This window comes from Aythya marila (genome assembly GCF_965140915.1).
Source record: "Aythya marila genome assembly, chromosome: 5".
NCBI lineage: Eukaryota > Metazoa > Chordata > Aves > Anseriformes > Anatidae > Aythya > Aythya marila.
This window is the reverse complement of record NC_139046.1, coordinates 37553604-37579003: the sequence shown is the minus strand read 5'-3', so window position 1 is coordinate 37579003 and position 25400 is coordinate 37553604. Positions and strand designations below refer to the sequence as shown.

General features: G+C 39.2%; 1 protein-coding gene across 7 annotated transcripts in view; it reads left to right on the top strand.

Moving 5' to 3' along the window:
• The window catches only part of ZFYVE26 (zinc finger FYVE-type containing 26), a 43758-nt gene extending 20696 nt beyond the window's left edge, over positions 1-23062 (top strand). For 2 of the 7 annotated variants that reach the window (XM_082762084.1, XM_082762080.1), the window contains 22 exons: positions 268-1007; positions 1607-1803; positions 2705-2809; positions 3371-3493; positions 4367-4543; positions 5523-5769; positions 6828-6932; positions 8747-8904; positions 9514-9683; positions 10591-10619; positions 13782-13903; positions 13995-14215; positions 14906-15053; positions 16150-16359; positions 17077-17295; positions 18178-18375; positions 18675-18877; positions 19662-19803; positions 20322-20381; positions 20696-20878; positions 21590-21634; positions 22660-23062. In XM_082762084.1, coding sequence (XP_082618210.1) covers positions 268-1007; positions 1607-1803; positions 2705-2809; positions 3371-3493; positions 4367-4543; positions 5523-5769; positions 6828-6932; positions 8747-8904; positions 9514-9683; positions 10591-10619; positions 13782-13903; positions 13995-14215; positions 14906-15053; positions 16150-16359; positions 17077-17295; positions 18178-18375; positions 18675-18877; positions 19662-19803; positions 20322-20381; positions 20696-20878; positions 21590-21634; positions 22660-22869 — 4012 coding nt within the window. In that variant the 3' untranslated portion in view covers positions 22870-23062. Of the gene's footprint in view, positions 1-267; positions 1008-1606; positions 1804-2704; positions 2810-3370; positions 3494-4366; positions 4544-5522; positions 5770-6827; positions 6933-8746; positions 8905-9513; positions 9684-10590; positions 10620-13781; positions 13904-13994; positions 14216-14905; positions 15054-16149; positions 16360-17076; positions 17296-17572; positions 18376-18674; positions 18878-19661; positions 19804-20321; positions 20382-20695; positions 20879-21589; positions 21635-22659 lie in introns of those variants that run through there. The other 5 variants (XM_082762083.1, XM_082762082.1, XM_082762081.1 and 2 more) reach the window with 5 other exon arrangements.
• Positions 23063-25400: the final 2338 nt, after the last annotated feature.

Here is a 25400-nt window from a genome sequence, read left to right as displayed (position 1 = left end):
ATTAGTATGACTTGTACCTAAATACGACAATGTTTGAGTGGTAAGTTCAACAGTTTCTTTAAAGGAATGGCAACATAAGCTGTGAGTTATCAATGTCATGCTGTATAATTTCTCTCATACTGAGTGAATATAAGATTTGTACTCTTCTCATGTGAGGAGTGTGAGGGGTTTGTGCTCACAAAGCATTTGGAATGTTCCTGAAAATCTGGAATTGTGAAGTACTGTTTATTTGTGTTGGGTAAGCTGATTCTGTTTTCAATCCTGCAGGCTTGCTTCACTCTTGGCTAAAGAAGAGTTGAACTTGAATGTGCAGCAAATTATTGTTAACTGTTGCTGTGAACCACTGTCCCTGTGCAGCGCAAGGCAAACCAGCCAGGCAAAGTCACTTCTGACAAACATCAGCAACCTAGCACATCAGTATGCCTGCCACTGCCTGCCAGATGTTGAAATACCTACCCTCAGTCCTGCAATGGCCTCTGAGGACATCTGCACTCAGGCCCCATCCTCTGTGACTGACTTGAGCCAGAACACACTCACTGCCTCCTCCCTGGACTTCCTAAAGTCCCAGTCAAAATTAACAGCCACAGTGGCGTGTCTAAGTGCAACTAATATACAGAAAACTTCCAAATCGAGTTTATCTTGGATGGAATTTCGGGGCAAACGGGAGGTGCCATTAGGTTTGGAACAGATTTCCAGGGAGTGTGAGGCATTGTTGAAGGAGTTCCCCATCCTGGAACAATTCCTGCTTGCTATGTTTGAGCCACTTCAGAATCAGCAAGAGGAAGGCGTCAGCTTGGCTAGTGCCTTCTCTGGCAAGACATACGTATCTTTGGTTCTCCTAGGACTGCATTCCACCACAGCTGTTAAGGTATTAATGGAAGTCTTTGAACAAGCACTTGCTGCAAAGGATTGGGTCAGAGCTCTGAAGGTCTTGGATTTGTACAGTCAGGATGTGGAGGAGGTGGACAACATTAAGGATGTTGTGCTGAGCTGTGCAACTGCTGAAGGTAAGATAGATGAAGTCAAGTGTTCCTTTGCATTCCTCTGCCTTCTGCCCTTTTTGTATTATATGAAGAATACAGCCTGAAACAGCAGGTAGAAACTAAGGTAGCAGTCCTTGAGCAAATCTGAAGACAAACAGATTTCTTCCCTACTATCATCCTGAATTTGCTTTCTCTGATGATGTAGTTCCTGTTTCGCAAATTTGCAAATCCTGATAGTAAACTTATGCAAAACCTATTTAGTACAAGAGAACTGGAATGTATCTTCAGTGTTACTTGTATGTGAAGAGCTAGATATGTCAGAAGACACAGTATTGTTAATGGAACATCTCTTACAGCAGTGCCATTGTCATACGTGGATGATGTATCCCATGAAAAGAGAGGCCTTTCAGGAGTTTAAAGATAGCAAGTGTCCCATATGACTTTGGTTGCTTCCTGAGAACCTGATGCTTGGCATGAGTCAAGTATAGGCTTTTCAGCTATGTACTGTTTGTTTTGGTGGTACCATCCAGTGCGGATGAGGGTGTATTGTGGTCTTGTTTTTTTTTTAAGTCTTTCTAAAATACAGAAACTGAGTTTTTTCTGGTGGTTTGTTTTCTCTGCAGGTAAGGATGGCTGGCAGTACTTGTTCCAAGTAAAAAATGCAACATTGAGAAGTATGCTGGCCCTGCGCTGCCTGGACAAATGGCCACTTGATGCCTGTTTGGAAATACTAGCGTATTGCATTTCTGATTTGGGCATAACTGATGAACTAAAAGCCAACTTGCAGAGCAGGAAGAAAGAACTTCAGGTTTATCAAAAGGTACAAAGCCATTACTTAAGTAACCAGTAAGTTGAAACAGGCAGGAGGGAGAAAACAGGCTTGCAATTTAAAAAAAAAAAAAAAAAAGTTTTTGGCCCTTGGTTCTTTTTGATCATAGTATCTTTTCAAGTCTTTCATTCCAAAAACATATCATGTGTTTTCAGTACTGTCGTATCCAATTAACATACTCTTCCACCCTTTAACTTTCCCATTCTCCTATGAGAGTTCAGGTCTGCAAATAAGTTTAGACATAAACTTTTGTGCATCCCACTTTTTTACAAAGAACTTGTTTTTCCATTCTGTTTCAATGCTAGGACTTTTGGAAGTTTTCCATTGCAGTTCATGATTTTGTCTGCCTGAGAGGCGTAGATATATCTAGGTGTAGTGTAGAGAATGACTGGTCCAATAAGCAAATCTGTATTGCAGGCAGTTCTTCTAACTGCAGGGGAGTTTAGATACCCAAGTTAAGTCAGACTGGCTGGCCTGCAATTCAACACAGACTGAAAAGGCAGATGGAGTGTAAAGGAGGAATAAATCCCTGCTGAACTCTGTATGGTGGTGATTCTCCTAACTGATGATTCTCACTTGTTAGCACCAGCAACATCTGCAGTATACACTTACTCTTTCATCCATAATTACTGCCGTGTAGTCTTCTACAAACCTTCCCTTACAAACCTGCTTTGCAGAGCCATTTGTAGGTTAACACCTCTAGAAAGATAACAGTTCTTTTGGAGTGGAAGTGCATTACATTACCCTGGTAGAGGGCTAAAGATAAATGTGGATCTCCTTTTAGACTTCTTTGTGCAAAGTGTCTCTTGATGTGAGCAGCTCAGCTGTTTTCCTAGACTTGATTTTTGTAGATAAAACTTGTGTGTGCTACAGTAATATTAAACTTTTTCAGATTTTGAATTTGCAAAATGAACCTCTGTGGAATGACTGGCAAGATCTGAAAACAGCCTGCACTGATGATCCCCAGACCATCATGAATATCATTCTGAAGGCAAAGGTTAGGCATTGTCATGTGGACACATTAAACTTTGAGTGGATAAATTTGTTGAACTAGCTTTTTAAAACAGCAATCAACAGATACTAATACCTTGAGAGGAAGGACTCTTTTACTCAATTCTGTGGTACAGAAACAAATACAAGTATGTGCTTAATGTCAAGACTTACATGTAATTAATAATCCTGTAACTCTTATTTGGAGGTAAAACCTACTCTTTTCTCTTAAGACTTTGAAGACTTTAATGGTATGACTTTTGGTGTAATACAGGCTTGATTATTATATAAGCACTAATGCTGTAAATCTGGTTGGCTTGAAGAATGTCTCTAGAAAGTCAGTGTGCTTACTGTGAGGTGAGAAACTATTCTCAGTACAGGTTGCGACTGGCCAACTGGGTGTCATCTCTTTCCTCTTGTCATTTTCATTTTTTATGTTTGCACGAGGGGAGAAGAATCTAAGCTACAGAATTTCTTGAAGCTGATCAGAACTTTGGGAGAAACTTGGGGAGAAGGTTGTTTTTTGGTTTTGTTTCATTAGTGTTTTTTTTTTTCTCTTATTCTTTAGGACTATGAGTTGTGTGAGGAATGGGGGCACTTGTATCCTGTCCCAAGAGAAGACTTGATCAACCTTCACCGTGAGCACCTTCTCCACTTACTGGAGACAGGTGACATGGAAAAAGCATTGCAGGTAACAGCAAGACACTTTCAGCCTTACATCTCAAGGTTGAATAAGTTGAGAATAAGGTATCCAAACTGTTGTCACTGTCACTTACTCACATCACATGGATATTTCTGAGAAATTTCAGTATCATCAGAAACGTGTTTTGTCTGTATATCACATTTTGGCAAATTGTTTTGTAGTTGCTAGGTCATAGAAAATGGTTTTATTTGGCATTTTCATGGCTTTTTTGCTTCTTCCTTTAAGGAATGCTATTTGTTTGGATATGCTTTCAGGACCCTGGCTCTCACCTGGTCCACTTAAATGAAAATATAGCTTTGCAGTCCAGTTTTTGGACCAAGAACTTTAAATGTCTTTACAACTATTTTAATTAAAGGGAAATACGAGCCACCTTTTATTTGAAAAATAATAATGAAGCACTTTTGTGCTGCTTAAGCAGAAGAATCAGAAGTGAAAGTAGTAAGATGAATTAGTTGTGCTTTTGTGCCCAAATTACCCAAGTATGAATTCTTTTTTTAATAATTACAGAGCTGTTTCTCATAACAGAGTAAAATAAGATGCAGGCTCTTTCAGACTACATATTTTTAAAATAAAAGAAAGAAAGAAAGAAAAAATTAAGCAAGGAATGAGATACAAGATGCAGAATTGAAAGGTCTCCGCCTTGCTTCTAGAATACTTTAAAAGTTATTTTGATTATGAAATGGAGCAAATAGGCAATAAGTAGGCAAATGGATGATCTAAATCACCATGACATACATAAGACACTTGTGGAGGTTAATTTGCTTGTTGGACCATTGTAGGACAGCAATCTGTTATTCACTGACTATGAGGAATCCTCTCCAGGAATGCAGTAGGGATTTATTGTATTTTGTATGTTTCTAGCTTTTGCAAAGAATAGAAGACCCTGGTATTTGCCTTGCAATCAGTGAGCAGTCCCTTGACCAGCATCCCAGCTTGGCAGCATCTCATTTCTTAGCTGATTACCTCACAAATCACTTCTACAAGAATCTGACAACAGCACGCCGTAATGAAATCCAAGCACTCTATATGGGATCAAAAGTGAGTAAAACTCCTTTATTGTAGGATTAACAGCAATATAGAAGCACTATAGAAGTACCTGCCTGTAGGTTTTTATCAAGCATCCTCAACCAATCAGACTCAAGATCCTTAGTCTCAAGATCCAAAATAAGGTTAATAATGGTTTAAAACTCCTTTCCTTTCTCCATCTTGGCATTTCCTGCATCCTGAGGTGAATGTAGCTCCCAGTGTAAACAGAGCATTCTTATTTCACTCTTAGCTGTGAGGAGTGGGGGACCATGCAGACTAAATGAGAGAATAAATTGGGGTGTCTATTAGTACAGTTGCTATCTCAGTCCTGGTGAAAAGGCTGTTGCCCTTGCAGAAGTCATGTAGGTTCTGGGCTTACCCTGGAAACAGACGTATTAACCCATAGATTACTTTAGTCAAATGTTTTGTAGGTGAACAACATGGAGGGCTTCCTGTAATTAACGGTTTGCTGCAGGACTACAAATGACAGTTTGCTCTAGTGCTTAGTACAATATTAAGCTGTTCCTTTATTTGTCCCTTTTGAAGGCATGATTTGTAGAATCCATATTAGCTGGTCATCTTTAGGAGAATTGCTCATATTTTCTCCTCATGTTTCCTGAAATGATGTAAAGATAAGGATTGGGATAATGTGTTTTTTTTTTTTTGTAGCCTTATTTTAAGAAGAGAATGTGCTCTACCCTGCTGTAACATATCTGTCACATGGTCACAAAATGCTTTCTAACTTTCAGATGTCTCTGAAATAAGACAGTGTTTAGAATGTGAAAGCAGAAGCTAAGTAACTTCTGCAAATTTGTACATTAATTCTGTCACAGAGCTATGAATAGGCCTGAGAAGTCCCAACTCATTTTTTTTAGCCTCTGCATGTCATTCCATTCCCTGTGTAAGCTGCTCAGACAGTTTCTTGTCTTTAATCTCACAGCAACACAGATTTGGAGGCACGTAATTTTAACTGCTTCTTGTTGTTTCACAGGTGTTGCTGACTCTACCTGAGCTCTCCCGTGTTAACTACTTCCACCTCTCCTCCAGGCCACTGCTTATGCTGGAACAGCTGCTCATGAATATGAAAGTGGACTGGGTAGCTGTGGCTGTGCAGACACTGCTCCAGCTCTTAGGTGGACAGGAAGTTGGCTTCACTGTAGAAGACATTGACAATTTGCTCTCAAAGTATGCAGAAAAAGCCCTCGACTTCCCCTATGCGTTAAAAGAAAAGCGATCAGGTGACTGTCCATGAGAATTTGCTGTTTGGGAAAGAAGGGCAAATTTTCCCCCAGAATTGTTTTACCAAGTAGGCCATAACATTTTTAGATGTATGCCTCAGTTTCCCTCTAGCCCAGAATATGTTCTTAAAGTCCTTGCCTTTCTTGTAAGCATATGTACTCATAAACCAACAGCTCCAAAACTTTCTCACTTTTCTCTGTTGCTCCTTTTCAGGGTTTATTTTCTTATTCAACACTGTTTGATTTTATTTCATTTGTTTAACGTGAAGCCACTAACAACTTCAGCAGTTCTAAAACTTGCATTCAACCACATCTTCCCCCTAAACCAAATGAGACTTTGTGGGGGAAATGTGCATATTCTTCCTTCCTCCTAGACTCCTGTTCCTTTTTTTATTGGTTCTATTTAACATTCTTGGCACAGCTCTCTTTTCTGGTTTGTTGATCAGTTCTCATCTGTGTTGTCATCAGTTCTGCATTTGGCTCTGTGCTTGAGGGTTTTGTAACTGGAACAGCAGAGGGTGCTCCAGATCAAGTCCAGTGGTCTTGTTTCACTGCATTGGAAGTGCATGATGTGCTTGCCTGTCTGTATTTGTCTACCTGTTCCTACATACGTTGTCCTAGCTCGCTTTATAGTGTTTTCAAAATGTTGATACCATTTCATAATTTAAAGATGCAGCTCTCAAGGTGTCGTCCATCTCTTCCTGACAAATGACCTATAACTTTGCAAGTATGTTCCTTCTGCTGCAATGTGAAACAATATTTGCAATGAGTACCTGGTGTCAATTTATTATTCTCACACACAATACTTTTTCTCTGCTGGATTATTCCTGTGCCTGTCAGTAGTCCACTGCTCTAAGGATCCCTTTCTCTGCGTTTTATATAGTCTCACTTGAATCATTGTGGGCTAATTTTCTTCAAAGATAATAATTTGTAATTACACAGCTAATCCTGTTTGTACTAACATTGTTATGTACTCCTGTGAATGTATTCCTGTGACGTTTGTTAAAACAAGCAGAAGTATGAACAATATTGTTCTCTGATTTTTTACTCTGTCCTAGATTCTGTGATACGTATCCAAGAAAATCTCAGTCAAATACTGGAATGTGAAGCAACGTCTAAATCAGGATCATCAGAACTGTCCTCTGCCAGTTTTACTGGTAAGGGTAAGATCTATATGCTATTTTCTTTCAATTTGTTCTTTTTATCCCTTATCTATGTTTGAAGTGTGTACCACCACTAAGTAGTAACTTAGGTCATGTTTAATGCAGGTCTGTAGGTCTCTGTATTGGTGATTTGGGCCCAGTTAAAATACGACATGAAGGAGAAGAGGAAGAGCATAGTTTTATTTTGGGTTTTTTTGGTAGATATCTACAAGATATCTCAAGAGTCAGCACACAAATCCATTTCAGGCACTGCAGGGGGAAAAACAAGTCTGAACGGAACACAGAGAACTGGATTATATCTGCAGGAAGAAGAAGGTTTATCTCTTTGTCAGATCTAGGTTGTAAGTGGATTAATGGTGCTGCAGGTTAATCTTCCTGTGTCTTGATTTCTGTGCTATCTTTGGATGTATAGGCAGAGCTTTTCTTGAAGCCCACTCGCTGTAGTGGTACTTCCTCTTTTTTTCTCATCTCTTTTTTTTCCTCAATTTTAACTTTGGTTTTCCAGTAGAAACCTCATCCTGTTGTCTATTTTCTTCTTTCAGTCCTTGAATTAATTTTTTTCTAGAATCCCTTTTGTGACATGAGGGAAGAGCACGCTTTGTTATTGTCTGAGAGGGCTCCACTCACAGTCCTTAAACACAAATAAATAGAAACAAAATAATTGAATCCAAGACAAGAATACTAGTGGCTTAAAAACAACCACAAATTCATTTGCAGGGTCCATTCTGCATCCAATGCAAGAGATGCACGCTTCAGAAGATACGTATTGTGAGAGATGCATAGTGTGTGCTCTCAGGAAATGACTAGCCAAGGGTATCCACAGACCTCCAAGGCTGGTGATTCTCAGTGAGTGATGGGCCTGTGCTGTCCTGATCTCCTGTTCAGGGCTCTGAACTATTATCTGGTTATCTATCCTGAGCTGGTGATTCTGCTTGTGCTGCATATGTGAGGTGACAGCGTGTCTTGGATTTGGCTGTGTAGCTCTTCAGTTTCTCTCCTAGTGGTCAGCTTAATATCTACATGTTGTTACAAAACCTGAGTGAATTGTTCTCTAATGTTCCTTTGCAATCCAGCATCCATTTGAATGAGTTAGCTTTACTGGAATGGAGTTTTTTTCTTTATTTTAGTGTCCATGTACATAGAAGGTGGTTTGTAGGGCTATAGAACTTTTTAGTTAGCCTGAAGTGTAACTGGCTCACATCATATAAACCAAGAGTCTATCTACTGCTATAAATTTGATTCAATTAATATTTCTTTGGCAAGGTCAAATAAGCTAAAGACCAAAGACTTGAGAACTGTTGCCTCTTTGAATTGATTTTACCAACAGTAAGTTTTAAAGCAGACCAGACAGGGAGGCATATTCTGTTGCTAGCAATGCCATATCTTTCCTGAGATAATAAAGAAAATTCTTAGTCTTCAGGAATGTCAACACTGGGCATCCTTACGATTCTATTTTATGCTATACCACTTATTTGGTATCCATATTCCTGAGTGTTTTCTTTCCCTCCTCCTTCAAGCTTATGGTGCAAGTATGGATGTTGAAGTTATCTTATACTTCTCTAATTGTAGTGGTAAAGATGTACTAATAACTAAGTACTCTTGCTCATTAGTGTTGAAGTATTAGAAGCTTACAATCTTAGAGTTTTAGCTTATAGCATTTATACTCCTTACACAATGTTACTCTGCTATGTCTAGGTGAAAGATAATGGTAGTCTTGTGAGTCTTGGTAAGTCTGTAGTGTTTTCTGGTATTCAAGACTCCATTAAACAGCTTAAATCCCTTTCCATGTTTGTCTTGTCCTGGCTTTTTTTAAGGTGTAACAGTATCTGCAAGTCCCAGAGAAAGAAGCTTGCAGCAAAATTTGTTTCCTCAGGAATTTGTACCACCTGAAAAGCCTCCTCCAAAGCAAGAATGGATACCCGATGACACTGAAACAATATGTATGGTTTGCAAATCTGAACGCTTCACCATGGTAAGGAGCAAAAATTAGAACTGTGACCTTAATGTCAACAGTTGCTTATAATATGTTTCTTAAAAGCCCTTAGCTACTTCAGCAAGTTTGTCAAGCTGTAGGCTTGACAGGATTGCTAGTCTGCGGGTTTTTAACCATTAATTTCTATTCAGTGTAGCTGAGGAGACAAGCACCGCTTACCTGCTTTCACTGTGAAGTGGAAAAGATTGATTTTGATTTTTGCAGGTGTGCTGGCAGTCTTGTCTTATTGCTTAGAAGCAGTACTATTTCCTCAAAATGCCTGTTGCTTGTGAATTTGGAAGTGACTAAGGTAGTGTCAGAAAGAATCTACAGCTTCTGATTTTTCCAAGAGGCAGTCTAAATGTCGTGGTGACCAAAATAGGAACAACTTGAGTAGTGGAGAAAGTTGAAGACTGCAGCAAGTATATTAAACATGGGTGTCCATAGAAGGGAACTCTGGTAGTGAGAATCAATCATTTTATAGTTCTAAAAAGCTTCCTCATGTGTGCTGTGTCCTCTCATCAAGTGAAGTTTACTCATGAGTGGAGGCAAGTACAGGCGTGGACTTGGGTAAGTTCCTTCAGTTGCTTATTTGTGACTTGTGCTCAGTTTAACAGGCGTCATCACTGCAGGCGTTGTGGCAGGCTGGTGTGCAGTTCCTGCTCTACCAAGAAAATGGCAGTAGAAGCTTGTAGAGAAAATCCAGCTCGAGTATGTGATCAGTGCTATAGCTACTACAACAGAGATCATCTGCCTGGCTTGGTACATGACACAAGCACGTAAGTCTATTCTAGTTATCCTCAATTCCAAATTGACCGGATCTGTTGAACACAGTTGTTTTAATGCTACTCCCTAGTCCCTTGAGTGCGACTTCTTGAACCTTAGGTATTCAAAAGCAAGTTCTTGATGATTAGATAGCCTGTCTGAGATGAAAGCAACCAGATCGTGAAAATCTGTCAGCTGAGAATTGGATGGGGATTTGTGCATTGGTTAGGCCAACTGGTGAAAAGTGCAGCTGAAAAGAGTGAGCTTTACTATTTGTGATCCCATAAAGCCTGCTGATAGCGGTATCAGCTACAGCAGTATCAGGAGGCTTGCTAGGAATAGCAGTCTGAAAACAAACCTGAAAAAATAAGCAGTCACCTGTAGATAGATTAGCTTGATTCAGAATGGTTGCTTATGCTAGCAGATTAGGTCAGCAAAGCTTAGCTGTGAACTTGAATGCTACTAGTCATGTTTTAATTGCTTAAGTGTTTGTCTTTTTGTTTATACTCGCCCTATTTGTATTTAAAAAAAAAAAAAAAAAAGCTAAATCTTCCAGGTCAGAGACTTGGATCCCAAAAAAGTTACGTGAGTTCTGACATACTCTGTTACTGGGCAGTTCTTACCCTCAGCGTGTTTCATTATATGTGCGACAGCAAGTTATGTTACTATAGAAGGGTATGAGAATTAATCACTTAGTGTAGTTGAAATACAATATGTAGAGTCAGAATCTTGCACTTCCAGACAGCAGAGGGTGGGGACAAGGCAATGGGTTCGGAAGGGCAGGGAGAGAGACATGTTACATTTTTACAGTGCCTTTTTCTGAAAAGGCTAGCCGTATTGATCCCTTTTCTTTAAAGTATGTTTTCCCCAGCGTGGAAAGGCATGGACTAGGCGTAATGGCTCTTTCTCTCTTCATTCTAGCACAAAAGAAGATCAGGACCAAGTGGAAGGTAAGGAGTGGAATAGTATTAAAATGTGTTGTTTTTTTTTTTTTAAAGTGCGTGATTACCAACGCAGTTAGAGATGGCAAGCTGCCATGCCTAGCTGTAGCTAAAGGTTGATCAAAACCTCAGTTAAAAAATATCAATGGTGTTTTTGCATGAGCAGTCTGAAATAAAGTATTCCAAACTTCTGTGAATGGGAAACTTGTGATTTAGGAGAAATGCCTGAGTCAATACTGAACAAGCAGTTTGGGGATTAATGTACTGGGAAAAAAAAAAAAAAAAAAAAAAAAAACAGTTGGAGAAGGTACTTTGCATGCTAGAAATAGTCACTGAGAGGCTGTGGTAAGAGTAGGAATTACTAGTCCATTATAGAGCTGTACCGAGTGATGCTATTTTTACAGAGTGTTCTAGCACAGTCTGTAAAAAGTGGTACCTCTGAATACCACTGCAGTGTACTCTGATGTTTGATACCCCATTTTAGATTTAGCTAGGGGTAGCAAAGGATGAGGCTTTGCCCATGGGTCTGGTTGTAACCTGAGTTCCATTTCCTTTGCTGGCTGTATGAATATCAACTACTAATTTCTCTTTAGTGCTTCCATTTCCCCATCTAGCATCATAAGACTTGAGGAGCAATAACAAAACTTCATTTGACTTTTTTATTTTACCCTGACATTTTTCCTCAGATGGCATTTGTTGTTTGTTTCTTAAGTTGAGTGTTGGAAGTGATTCTGCAAAATTTTCTGATACTGAAAATAATACTAAAAATACTGAATAATACTGATGTATTATTCTGTTGGACCAAAATAGAGTTATTTCAAGTGCTTATAGCAGTAAGATAAAGCATGGAGGAAAATTTTGTATTTGTGCTACAAAACAAATGAGAATTAGTATTTTTCCCTACTTATCCCCTTTGAAGTTTGGACTATTTCAACATTTTTGCTGTTGACAGAAGTAGTTTTACTCTTACCTTTGCTGCAAAACTGATTCAGCTGTAAATTGGTTTGAGCTGATGCTTCTGATTAGATCCTTCTCTTCATTTGTGTTCTGTCTTTGTCTTGAGCTATAAGAGTTACCCTGGTGTGTAAGGATTGTTACAGTGGGCTTGCAGGATTTTGTAATACACAAGGACATGGAGATTTTTGTTTCTCAAATTTCAAATTATTACAGTATTACAATTAATAATTATTAATTATTACAGTATTAATTATTGATATTATTCAGTATTACAAATTACTGAGAATTACTACTTTTAAAGCAAGTATAGCAAATGTATATCTATTACAGTTACTACAAAATCACTACTAATAAAGTATATATTACAAGTTAGATAGCAAAGCTAATAGTCTCATGATTAGTAACGTGTGTGTTTAGTTATATAACTACATTGAAATACACATATACACATGGCCAGTATACATAAATATTTCCAAGTGTACCCGGTATGGCACTCACCAAGCTACTTCCAGGAGGGAGGCCAATCAGCGATGGACCATGTCTTGCTTCAGAGCTGATCTCTGTCATGTAGTCAGCCACGTGTCCCTGGCAAGGGTCAGATCTGTCCAGATCCCATGCAGGGAAGTTCACCAAGGGCAAGTTCTCAGAGAGAAGCTCTGTTGAGGGTAGAAAGCAATTTTTATATCACTAGAGACATAAGGGGATATCACTGCCTGGATCACCCTGTAGATGTTGCTAATTTCTCTTTTTCACCTGGGATAGCCAATAGATTTTCTATGTTCTCAGAAGAATTTTTACTTTCGCAGACGGTTTTCCTGTTTTTCTAGCTACAGCAGCCAACAGCTGTTGCTGTTTCCTACTTTCTCAGTCTGCTTTCTACCTTTCCAGATAAGTTTGTTGTTGCAGTTTCTTCTTTTTGCATTTATCGAGGGTATCTCAGAATGTCTGTGGTTCTCAGCTACTCAGCTGCACTTCAAGTATGCCAGCTTTACTTCTCAAGGATGCTCTGGATTCCTAGGCTAGCAGTTCCCAGACTGGCAGGCATTTCCTTCCATCAGTATTTCAGCAAACATCATCTCCTGTCAGTATTTTTCCCATTATACCAAGGTTGCCCTTATGGCTGCTCCCATTGCTTTCTTGCTTTGGTTCCAGCATTCCTACCCGTCGCTGGACCCATATCACTGTCTGGATGAGTGAATCAGAACATGTGTAGAGGGAGAGTGTTGTATCGGGCTGCTTTTCTAGCTTTTGTGTTGGAACTGTGAATGCATCTTACCAAATCTTCTCAGACCTGGTTTGTTTTAATTATTCCACTCTCCATTTCAATTTAGAAATAGCTTTTTTCTTTTTTTTTTTTTTTTTTTTTTAGTTCACAGTACAGCTCTAGAATTATTCACCACTCTAACAATTCTTCTGTGAGCTCTAGAACAGTAAGTTTTTTGTTTTTTAGCTCAGTTTCAAAGTAGAACCAAGAATATAATGATACTTATTTACATAATCTTTTGTTCAGTATCAGGTACGAGATGACAAATGATACTACTGTACTACAGTATCTGGGTTGCTAATTTCAAAACAAAATTTCGTTAACCTGGTGTACAGAAAGTCTTTCCACAGCAATGTCTTCTGTTGAATTTTTTGATCAAAACTCTAATTTTCTGCCGTACTATTTCATATGAAAACTTAATACACAAGTTAGCTCATCTTTTCAATATCTTATCTTAAAGTTGCTGGACAGTATGTTCAAATAACTTGAATTCTCAAAAGAAGATACAGGCAGATAAGTAAACTTGGCTTTTCTCTTGCACCTGGTTCTTCAGTTTCCCTTGTTAGCTGTAACCTATAGGTCACTTATTGCTATTTCCCTCCTGATCAGAAGTGTTTAATACTCATCTGAGAGAAGACGAAAGAGGAAAGAGTGCTTTGATGTCCTGTAGGATAAAGATTGATTAACTATTTGAAGACATGTTACTGGAGCCAGGTTTTGGTGAAAGGATGTTGGTGACAGAGTTTAGGTACTGTTTGGTAGCCTGATGAGGAATGAAAATGTTTCTTTAACGTATGCACTAGACAAATGATACTTACAGGAATTGGTACAATGAGAGCATCACAGATGATTGTTTTAAGACTGTGGGACTACTCTGCATCATGCGGCTTTAGCCAGGTTTGTTGCTACTTGCACAATGATTCTACCTGTTCTTTCCTTCCTGGCTGCAGAAACTGCTAATAATGAATATTCCACAGTGGTGCGAATACCCAAGGCAACTGAGCTTGAATGGATTTTTTCCCTGAATGAAGAGGAAAATGAAATTGTACGCAGTGAATTTTATTATGAACAGGTGAGGTCTGGAGAAAGAGGGTCCAGTATAAGCAGTTCCCTGGAGAAATACCTCAATATTCACATTTGTCTGTCTTTCCTCAATTTGTCAGGCTCCCAGCTCTTCCTTGTGTATTGCCATCCTTAGCCTGCACAGCAACAGTATAGTGTGTGGCCACCAGCTGATAGAGCACTGCTGCAAACTGTCCCAAGGGCTCACTAATCCTGAAGTAGATGCTGGACTCCTTATGGACATCATGAAACAGTTACTCTTCAGTGCCAAAATGATGTTTGTAAAAGCTGGAAGGAGCCAGGATCTAGCTCTCTGTGACAGGTGATTTATCAGATACTCACTAGGATGTATTGTCAAGATCATTGTCTCCACTAGGGAGTGGAGGGCGGGAGGGTTGCTTTGTGATTGTGCTGTGGACACCTTAAACAGGAAGAGAATTAGTGTAAGTAAGAATTATTGCATAGTGTAAGTAAGAATAGTGTAATAGCTCAAGTGATAGAAATTCAACTAATACGACTATGTAATAATTACTGAGAAAATTCTTAGAGTAGGAGAAATAATTCACAATAATTGAAGTAAGTATTTTACTTCTACTGTTGTGGTGGTTTTTTGTTTGCTTGGTTGGTTGGTTTTTGTTTGCATCCAGCCTGTATTTCAGTATAGGATTTTAAATCTGTACTTCCTGAGAAACAGCATATTATTCTTTCTTCAGACTTTGTCCGACAGGGCTGTAAGTGACAGGAGCAATGTATAAATTTCAAACATACAATTTTGATTTTGTAACTTTAGTTGGTGTCTGCAGTCAGCATCTGCCAGTGCTCCATTGAATGTTGAGAAGAAAAGAGAGCCTCAGTAAGATAGAAGAACAGATAGAGAAACCTGGTGTACTTGGTAATTTAGGACACACTGTTCTAAGAGTTGTCTTTGACATAAGTTTTTTTTAAGATTCTTAGTGCATATGATAATAGTGGAAGTGTATGTATTTGTTTAACCTCCTTTGTTTTCTCCTAGCTATATCAGCAAAGTGGATGTGTTGAATATTTTGGTTGCTGCTGCCTACCGTCCAGTGCCATCTTTGGATCAGATTCTTCTCCCCGCAGCAGTAACAAGATTAAGAAATCGGCTTTTGGAAGCAGAGTACTATCAACTAGCTATAGAGGTAATGATAATAGAAGGATGTGAATATTAATCTTTCTGTGGTGGCTTTTGTTTTTCTCTTTCTTGAGTTTAGATGGATGTGGTATGTGAAATGGACAATATTTAAACTGTTACAAACTGGGAATAAGTTTTTAAACAATGAAAACAATCTTATCTGAACATTGGGGAAAAAAAGCTTCTGAGAAGGAAGATGTATTCTGCTGTGGAGCAATCTGCTTAGGGAAGGACAGGGGCCTTGTTTTCTGGTACAATTAAAATGGGGATGGACTAACTGCCAGACAGTCATTATGGGGAAGAATGTTACATCCAGAAGAAGGGCTGAGGCATACTTTGTGGCAGGATTTTCTCTGAAGCTTGTATGTTTGGTTTTATTTGTCTGTAATATCACAGAAGATTTTAATAAGGCAACTTTAACAACTATTTACTTGGAAAAGAGCAATGGTGGCAAATTTGTCTATCAGAGCTCATGTGGTTTATCTTCCATTCTGTTCCTGCTCCTGGTATTTCACAAGCCTGTTTATGACATTGCAGTTTGTAGGAAGAGGATTATGATGCTGCAAAATGTATTAGGATTTTTAAGGGTAATAAGTAGCAGAAATAAGTAACGTATTTGATTAAAAAGGGTTAATGTTTAAAGGCAGGTGATAGACTAAAGAAAATCAGGAATAAATATGATCAGCAGAGTTTTATGAAGTAAAAAAAAAAATATATATCTTGGCAGTTCATGGGGCATTTGCTATTGTTTTGTTTTTTTAAACCACAAACCCAATGAATTTTATTATGTAAAGATCATTTGCCTTATGACATCTTCACATCAGGAACAGATTTTTTGTAAGGTTTAAAACTGCGGAATTGAAATTTCCCAGAATTGTGACTGCTTAAACGTGTGCAATAAAAACATTGATTTGGAGATCGTGGGTGTTTCAGTAGCTGGCATTTTGTGCCAGTAACCTACAAATAATCAGCATGTCATTTTTTGTTTGTTTTAATGGGAAATGCAGTTCAGGAAGTGAAAGGTCACAGTCTCCAATAAGCTAGCTTTCCTATTTTCTGCACTGGGACTGTATTGTAATATTAACAAATTATTTTGAATTTAGGTTTCTACAAAATCTGGCTTGGATCCAAGTGGAGCATGGCATGCCTGGGGCATGGCTTGTCTTAAAGCTGGAAATTTAAGTTCAGCAAGAGAGAAGTTTAACCGGTGTTTAAAGCCACCTGTGGATCTAAACCAGCTGAACCATGGTTCAAGGCTTGTCCAGGATGTGATACAATACCTGGAGTCCACAGTGAAGCCCGTACTCATTGCGGTAAGGGTCTTCTATTCTGTCTACTGTGAAAGGCTATGGCGAATCCAAGTATTGATGCTTTAATACACATCTTAAAGCAATGCAGGAGAAAATAGCGGATATCAGGTTTTTCTTCTTCTGTCATGATTGCTTACTGCAAATTGAATATTGGTGAGAAGTTCAGTAGCTGCTTCCTCACAGTGAATTGGTGGCCGAGTGCCAGATCATAGTGTTGTTTTTTTCCTCTAGTAACTTAGAAGATATTCAAAGCTGAGGTTAAAAATGTGATCTCAATTTTTCCCTTGGCAGAAAACACTACTACACAGTTTGGAGTTATTTCTGGAAGTTCTGATTAGGTACACCAAAAAAAGACTCTTAGTACTAAGTAAATACGAAATCATAATGGTGAAAGACCTCTTACTCCTAAGTATTCTAGGAGAATATAAAAGCCTGCTTGAATTAGGTTATTGAAGTAGCTGCTGGAGTGTTTTGTTTAATAAACAAGCCTCCCATCTGTCCCTGAAAACAGAGCTGTGCTAGTCATGAGAACATTTAATGTCCCTGATAGCAGAGTTTCAACCTAGTTTGTGTAAAAAGTCCTCCTAGAGACTAACCCCTCCAAAACGATGACTATTTTAAAAACAAGAACGAAAAAGCTTCAAGACTGGGTGACAAGGTCTAATTGAAAAAAAAAATTCTCTTCTTAGCCCTCACCTATCACTGATTCTGTTTTAACAGCAGGATGATGATTACTTTGCCACGTTGAGGGAACTTGAAGCGACATTGAGAACGAGAAGTCTCTCTCTGGAGATGATGTGTGAGGGGAAGGTCCAACACAACAGCTACTATCAGGAGTGCTTGTTCTATTTACATAGTTACGGTACTAATCTGGCAATAATAAGCTTTTACATGAGACATGATTGTATGAGAGAAGCACTGCTTCACTTGTTAAATAAGGTGAGTAATCCAGTTTGCCGTCACTTAAAACTAAGTTTGAAAAACAGCTTAAGAGGGCTTCAAGGCCAGTCAAGATGGTAATGAGCATCCCTCTGTTTTTCTGCACAGTAGTTTTCCAGTGTCCTGAATGTTATCACACACCGTCCAGTGAATGACAAGAATTCAGTGACATGGAAAAATAACGTTGATCTTTACATCTTCTGTTTAATCTCTCTTCCTCATTGTGCTGAAACTGGCTTCTAGAGAAAAGGAAAAAGTTATTTTCTTTCTTTTGTAGAGCCACTGTATCAACACTGTTTTGTCTTTTCACTATAAAGCTGAAAATCTGCAGAGAGAGAAGATTCTTGAATTCCAACACGGTGATGGCTTTAGACAGTTCATCACAGTTGCCTTAAGTACATGATGTATGAGGAGGGTGACAAGGAGTTTTTTCAGCTTGAAGAAGAGAGCAGGCAAGGGAAGACCTATGTGCTGATTTCAATTACTGAGTGGGTGATTATGGACAGAATGGATTCAGGCTTATTTCATGTGCACAGTAAAAGAGGCAACGGACGCAATTTGGAGCAAGGGTAGTTCCAGATGAATGTAAGGAAAATGTGTTCTGTTTTGTTTTGTTTTGCATTGGGCTCAGGATGTTTAGACTGGGAACTAGGTCCCAGAGAGGCTGCTGAATTGCCCTACTTGGTAATACTCAGAATGTAGGGTGGGCCTAGAGAGGTCACTCTTTGAGTGAGGGTTTGAAACACATGACCTCCAGAGATCACTTCCCTCTAAATTATCTGTCAATTCTATGATCTCTGTCACTCAATACTACTTTTGTATGAGGAAAATCTACATGCCACGGCTGCTTTGTTTCAGGCTACTTTTCTGGTGTTTGTGTAGGAATCCCCATCAGAAGTGTTCATTGAAGGGATCTTCATTCCAAGCTATGAAAGTGGAAAACTGCATATGTTGGAGAACTTGCTGGAAACTATTGATCCAGGATTGGAGAGCTGGGGTATCTACTTGATTGCAGCCTGCAAATACTTGCAGAGGAAGAACTACTACCACATTCTGTATGAGCTACAACAGTTCATGAAGGTAAAATGAGAAATGTTGAATGCTGTCAGACTTTTGGTTATTTACTTTGCTGTAAATCTGCATGGTGGACAAGTATATTTTTGCTACTTTCCAATCCTGAAAGACAGATGGGAAGGCCTGGACTGACTGCAGCTGACCTGCTGTGTGTTTCTGTGATGGATCTGGCACATTGCAGTAGCTTAACTATTGCTTTAAAGAAAACAGAGCATTGCCTGCTTTGTGTGAACACTTTATAGAGACAAGGATTAGAGAAGGTGGTTTACTCTGATCCATCTTAGTGTTGGATATATTTCTTCTAGGATCATGTTCGTGCTGCTATGACCTGCATTAGATTTTTCACTCATGGAGCAAAGTCATACACTGAACTGGGAGGCAAACAAACATGGCTTGTAAAGATTAAGGACCATCTCAAAGTCTACCTGCAGGAGGTCTCGAGAAGTTCAGGAAGGAAAAAAATGGTATTCACATTTCGGAAGAAAATGTCTGCTGCAGATGTGTCAAGGTATGTATAAACAACAAGCTAAGTTATGGGAAAGAGGAAATTTCGGCTGTTTGTCTTTTCTTAATAGTTGTTTGGACTGAGTTTAGCTAACACATACTAGGGGGCCCTGACTAAGATCTGTCCAGCTAGTTGCAAGTATAGGATTCCCATTACTTTTTCCCCCAGCTACGCAGAAGATGAGCAATTATTTTTACTAAACAATCTAGTCTATCATCTACCTTTCTTCAATTTAAAGAAGAAATCAAACAAAAAAAAACATTCCATGCATAGACAGTTATATTCAGCTGGCTATATTTGTTTGAATTGTAATTCAACTGTATACAAGTTACAGGCTTCAGTATTAACTGAATCCTTATGTTCAAAGAATGAAATTGTAAATCTAGCCATTTATCTTTTGTACTTCGGCTCTTATATCTTGATTTTCTTTTTTTTTTTTTCTTTCATATTTTTTAGGCTAGAAATTAAGTTAAAGTTGGGGGGAGGGAGTGGGTATAAAGAGATGAAAAAGAGAGAGCAGATACTTATTTGGGATTCAGACTTTCTGGATCACTCTTCAGAACAATGCAAATAAGGCTCACCTGCAGCTTTCATTTGCTGAGTGCACAAATCTAAAAAGAACCACATTGCTGTAGGTTTGGCTACATGAAAAACAATGCAATAGTAACTAAAATAATTACTGTTTGGAAATGCATGTATTTGAAATATATTCAAGGAAGTAGTAAGTTTATATGAACAGTAATTGACACTTAGTTTCAAAATCGAGTGTTTTGTTTTTCCCGCCTAGGCACATCAATACAGTTGATCTGCAGATGGAAGTAACTAAGTTCTTGCATCGATGTGAGATCTCAGGAACCTCTCAAATGACAGGTTCCTCCCTGCCCACTCTCTTCGGAAACAATAGCATGAAAATGGACGTTGCTTGCAAGGTACTTACTGCTATTTAGAACACAGCTTTATTTTTCATCAGCAATACTAATGTGATGTAGAGGTTGAAACATTTTATGGTTGGAGCAACATATGGTACTATTCATGGGCAAGTTACTTGTGCGTGTATACAACCTACAGTTAATGAAAAAGTAGTGTTTTTCCTCAAAGTAGCAGAGAATACCTAAGAACCTGGAGCTTCTGTGCTCAAAATTCAAACTTTCAGAGGTGGAGGATCCCTCCTGTGTTTTGAAGCATGGCAAATAATGCTGCCATTGTAACCCTTCTTAACTTCAGCCCACCTTCATCTCTAGCTTACCCAGTGTTCCATAGTGAATCAATGTGACAACAGACCCCATATTTGCTCTACTTCTTGTTGGGATGGTGTTGTTTTCTGTTGAAATGATGTGTTGTCTTCTGGACTCTAGGCAAAATCCAGAAATGCAAGCATTATTATTTAACAATATGTCACAAAAAAGGAACATGCATCCTCAAACTCGTCTGATGCCTCTCTTTTCAGGTCATGTTGGAAGGCAAAAACATTGAGGAGGGATTTGGGATTGCCTTCAGAGTCCTTCAGGTATGGAAAAATCTGGTAGAACTACTACTATTACCAAAGAACCTAGTGCAAAGAACAGTAGTTTAAGCAAAAGATTTTTGCCAAAGGTCTTTCAATCCACAAAATGGAAAATCTCTTATGAGAGAGGTCACTAGTTCAAGTCTTAAACATAAGTAAGTTGCAAGAGCAACTTACTTATGTTTATATGATTCTATGCGCAAGAGCATAGTGTGGTATTTTGTCTTCAGCAGAGATTATCTCAGTCGTGTAGAGTCCCTTTGAGAAAACCTGCTGAGGATGTTTAACATGTTGCTCTGGTGTTCAACTGACTCTAGGACTTCCAGCTGGAGGCTACAGAAGTGTACAGCAAAGTGGCCAAGCAGCTGGTGAAGCAGCAGAAGTACAGTGAGATCCGGCAGCTCCTCAAGTGTGTCAGTGAGTCTGGAGTGGCAGCCAAAAATGATGGGGATAACATTATCCTAAACTGTCTAAATGAATTCAAGAACATACCTGCTGAGGTAATTATATTCTGCATTATGTCCTTTTGAAGTAATGTGGGTAGATTCAATACAGGCTACAGGGACACCATCCTGTGCTGCTCTTCTAGTAGTATCTTCAAATATTCTTCAAATATTCTGGCTCTGTACTGCATGCATTGTTTAAAGGTGGGAGTGTGTATTTTCCTTCCTTAAGCTAGCTCCTTTGAGAGGAGATGATAGCCTACCCTGCACTTCCCAAATGAGAACCCACGGCAGGGAGAGAATCTTTTCCTGACAGGACCCTGCTAAATGCTCCTGACTTGGGTGGGAGGTGTTCCCTGCAGTGAAAATTCCTTTGCTAACATGGAGGGTATGTGGAGATAGACCTGCTGCCTCCACTGGAAACAACTTTAAGATTCCCTTTACCTACCACAGTGTCTTTTCCATCCTTGTGAAGAAAGCGGATGTCTCCTAGCCTGACTAATAGAGCTTGGTAGAGGACAAGAGATTGACCTCTTAGTGTTCTTTAGGGATACCCCACAGACAAGGCAGGTAGAAGAAAGCTGTGGTAAAAGGAGGAATTGGACTTTGTATTTTCTGTGTGTACAGTTGTAGTGGTTGGTGTCATGTAAACATTTAGCTGTGACCTCAGCAGCCCTTCCTCTTGGCAGAGGTTTGGTCCCTGAAGGAGTGAAGGTTTGCAAACAGTAGTCACTGAATGTGAACACCTTTTTCCTTCTTCGGATACAGGATCTGGATAATCTGATCCAGGATATGGACAGTGATGAAAACAAGGTACGTATAAGCACAGTAAAGGAACTCCTTTAGCAGAAGCTGAACAGCCCAGTCTTGGTCTGAAGGCATTGTGCTCTCTTCCAGCATCTTCTCTCTCATCCTCACCCAAGTCAAAGTTTTGATGGCCACTTCCTAGATAGTAGAAATCAGTGAGTTGGTTAAGGCTGTGGTGATTGAGTGTAGAGCTGTGAGATGAAGATACCGATTGATGTTATCCTTATTAATTCATTGATAGTCCTTGGGGTGAGAGCTAGGCATTTGTAATAATGGGAAGAAAAGTATTTCGGAGATACCTTTAAGGTGGCCATTTCAGCTTATCATTCTTTCAGGATTATACTGTTTTTATTGTGATGGGAGTTAATAAAACTTCTCCCATTCTGTTATACACTTTTTCTCTTAGAGGAAATGAGGCCTGAACTACTTGTTTTTTGTTAGCTTAAATACCAGCCTGCCAAGCCCCCGCAGAGTCACTCTCTGTGAACTCTGGATGCATGTTTGTAGATGAAGAGACTGTGGTTCAGAGTTGCACTGTCATAGATCCTGAGGGGCATAATTAGGAATACAATCTAAAAATTTGTGACTTCTCTGTCTTGCTCCAAGTGACAGACTCAGTGTTTTATGTGGATTGAAAAATGGGCTTTTAGATCTGCCTTTTATGCAAGATTTGGTACTGAAATATATTAGCTCTTCTAGAAGAACAATAGAAGAGCAGTACAAGAAAATGACTCTTTTATAATCTTTCTCATGGGGATATGGTAACTTAATGCACAAACTAGGATTATTAATGTTGATTTCATGGTGATACCGTAAAGGACTTTCCATAGGAGACAAACTGAGCAAAATACTTGTCTATTAATCTTTCACATTGGGATCTGCTCTGTGCAATATTCTGCTTCATAACATACTGCTACTGCCTTGTACAAGAAGCTTCTGAGCTAGATAATTCCAGTGAATCCTTACTTAAGCTCGTTGTGTTAGCTTGCCATAGGTTTCTAACTGAGTTCTGCCTGCGTTTTCTGCTTCAGATCCAAGCGTACCTGATGTGCAACAAGTTGCGTTCTGCCTATCTGGTCTCGGTGAGACAGGAGAAGACCAGAGCAGTGCAGCTTGTCCAGCATGTGCGCCAGCTGGCTGAGAACAGTGGAGAAGATGTTGTGCAGGCTATCTGTACCCAGTGGCTTGCCGTGCACCAGCCCAAAATGAGAAATCGCCTTGCCCAGGGCAGTAGGAAGTAATTGACGTTTCGCCATCATGCAGAAGGGGAAGACTTCAAGACAGCTTAAAGGCATGCAGTTCACCAGTCTCTTGGTAAAAGGGAAGTCTCCTGACTTGTGTTGGTGGCAAATGGAAGCTGCTAATGTGCCTCTGGTTGAAAGGAAGGGAACTAAATTACAAGTGCCAGTATTTTGACAGTGACTACCTCAGGGTGTTTTTGGGGTATTTCTTTGATTGGGGGGGTGGGAGGGTGGCATTTTCAAACTGAACAAGCAAGATTTTAGGTTTATGGAAGAGAGCACTTGTGTTTTTTAGAAATGCACTGACCTTTATCGTATGTATTTTATTTCTAATCCAGAAAACCTGTATAGAGAGGAGAGAAAAATCTCATCAGCTCAATGTAGCCTGAAGTATAAAACTTTGTGGTTGTGGGTTTCCTGTAAAATTTTTCAAGATTGGAGAGATCTTTTACAAAGACTGAAATTTAGAGATGATTGTTTTTAAAGCCTCTATAAAAATTATTGCTACCTTCCCTCCCCCTCGTTCCCCTAGTGCAGTGTGCTCGACTTCTTTAGTTCATTTGAAAAGGTATGAACTGATTCTTCATGGCAGGATTCTGCTGACCACTTGCACTGTCTGATGTACGTAGTGCAATTGAGTCCTTACTAGGTGGATGAAGTTATATAGGGCATATCCGGCAAAGGGACTACAAATGGAAAATCCTTTTTCTTTTTTTAATTGCCTACCTCTTTCTTTGCTATGGTAATATCCAATAAAGTGTTGTGATGCAGCTTTATCACTGAGCAGATGCCAGTAAATTTCAGGTATGGCAGGAAATACGGAAAGATAGAGCTGTGGTAAAGTTCAGCAGGCACTCTGTATTCCTATCACACAGGACTTCTTGTTTTTGTTTCTTAGGAATATAATCTGTCCCTGACAGGTACAACAGAATGCTAGTCTGAATTTGTATTAAGTGGACATACTGTATAGATTGTCATGCTAGGCTTTGCTCTGGAGTGCATTAGACAGTATTCTGTGGTGCAAGGAATGGGACAGTAGCTTCTGTGCAGAATTTGTGTGGATGGGGCTTACTGTGACTAGAAACAGAATAAATTCCTAGGGTTAATTGGTTTCACGAAAGAGCACATATCTTTGTGTAATTTCTGTGTTGAAGGATGCATAAAGAAGCAGCTGCCTCTCTGTAACCATGAGCGGGACATGAGAAATGAGCAGAAGCAAGGCAGATAGCAGTAGGACCTTCTAAAAGAAACAACACACAACATGGCCACGAGAGTTTGTTTGCCATTAGCGTGTACTTCAGCACAAGAGGTGGGAAAACTAGTTCACTTTTTTGTTAGATTGTTTTTTTACTTTCTTCGAAAGAAACAACAGTATTTCTGAAGTGTAATATAACTGCAATATAACTTAGTACATAAAACAATTGAGACTGCTTTGTACTACCCCTGAACTCACTGTAGTGACAGAATGGGCTTCCATAGCATTGAAAGGGGCTTGCTCTATCTCCTTTGGGTGTTTCAGGAGCTGTGCTCCACTGACCCTAACCACATTTAGATTTCAGAATCTCCCAATCACAGATTTGCACAATCTCATTAGTGAGCAGTACTAATGAAAGCTGCTTTTGTTTTCTTGGCCAAACTGACCTAGCTTGCCATCAGCTTAGAGCTGTTAGGCTAATCCTAAAACGTGACACTATCTATCTCTTCGACTTCTAACTCACTTCTAAATAACAAGGGGGGAGGTTCTACCGTAGATGTGCTTTCCTGTAATACCTACACTTCTGCTCAAGTTCTTTACAGCTGTATAGAGCACAGAGTGGAGTTTGTCACGCAGACCAGTCAGTTCTATACCTGCCTTTCTCCTTGACCTCTTTGCACTGTACCTTATGCACTTTATACAGTGTTTGTTGTAATTTGATGTTCTTAACCTGGAATTGTAGGGATCTATCTTTTACTGGAACTGGAATTTTGATCTTGACCAACTGCCTTGTGTCATGAATAGTGCAATTATCAGGAGGCTTTGAATTTTTGAGCTTCAGAAATGAATCGAGTACTGCCATTTAAACTTTCTATATTAATGACCAAGGATTGTTTACAATGGGAAAAAAATAGAATAAAGTGTTCTGACTGAAGGTTTCTATATATCTTCTGTTTGCTTTTTATCTCAGCATAGCTGGGACTCTTGTTCTAGATTTGTATTTTGCTTTTGGCTATGCTCAGCAGATGAACTAGAAAGGGAAGAATTGTTCTGTCATGCAAATATTTCTTTGCTGTAACGTCCTCAATATTTAGAGCAACTGGAATATCACCTCTTCAGAGGTCGTGCCAGTAGCTAGCTCAGCTTATACATGGACTCTCACAGACTAGTAATCCTCCTCAGAGAGCTTTGCAAGGTAATGTAACTCTCTCTTACAATGCTCCCCTTAAGGCAGCTAAATGAGCTTAAGATCTCATTTTACAGATCAACGTAGAAGGTATAAGTGACTTGCCCAAGGTCAGATAGGGATAGACGCTCTATGTAATATATAGTTGCA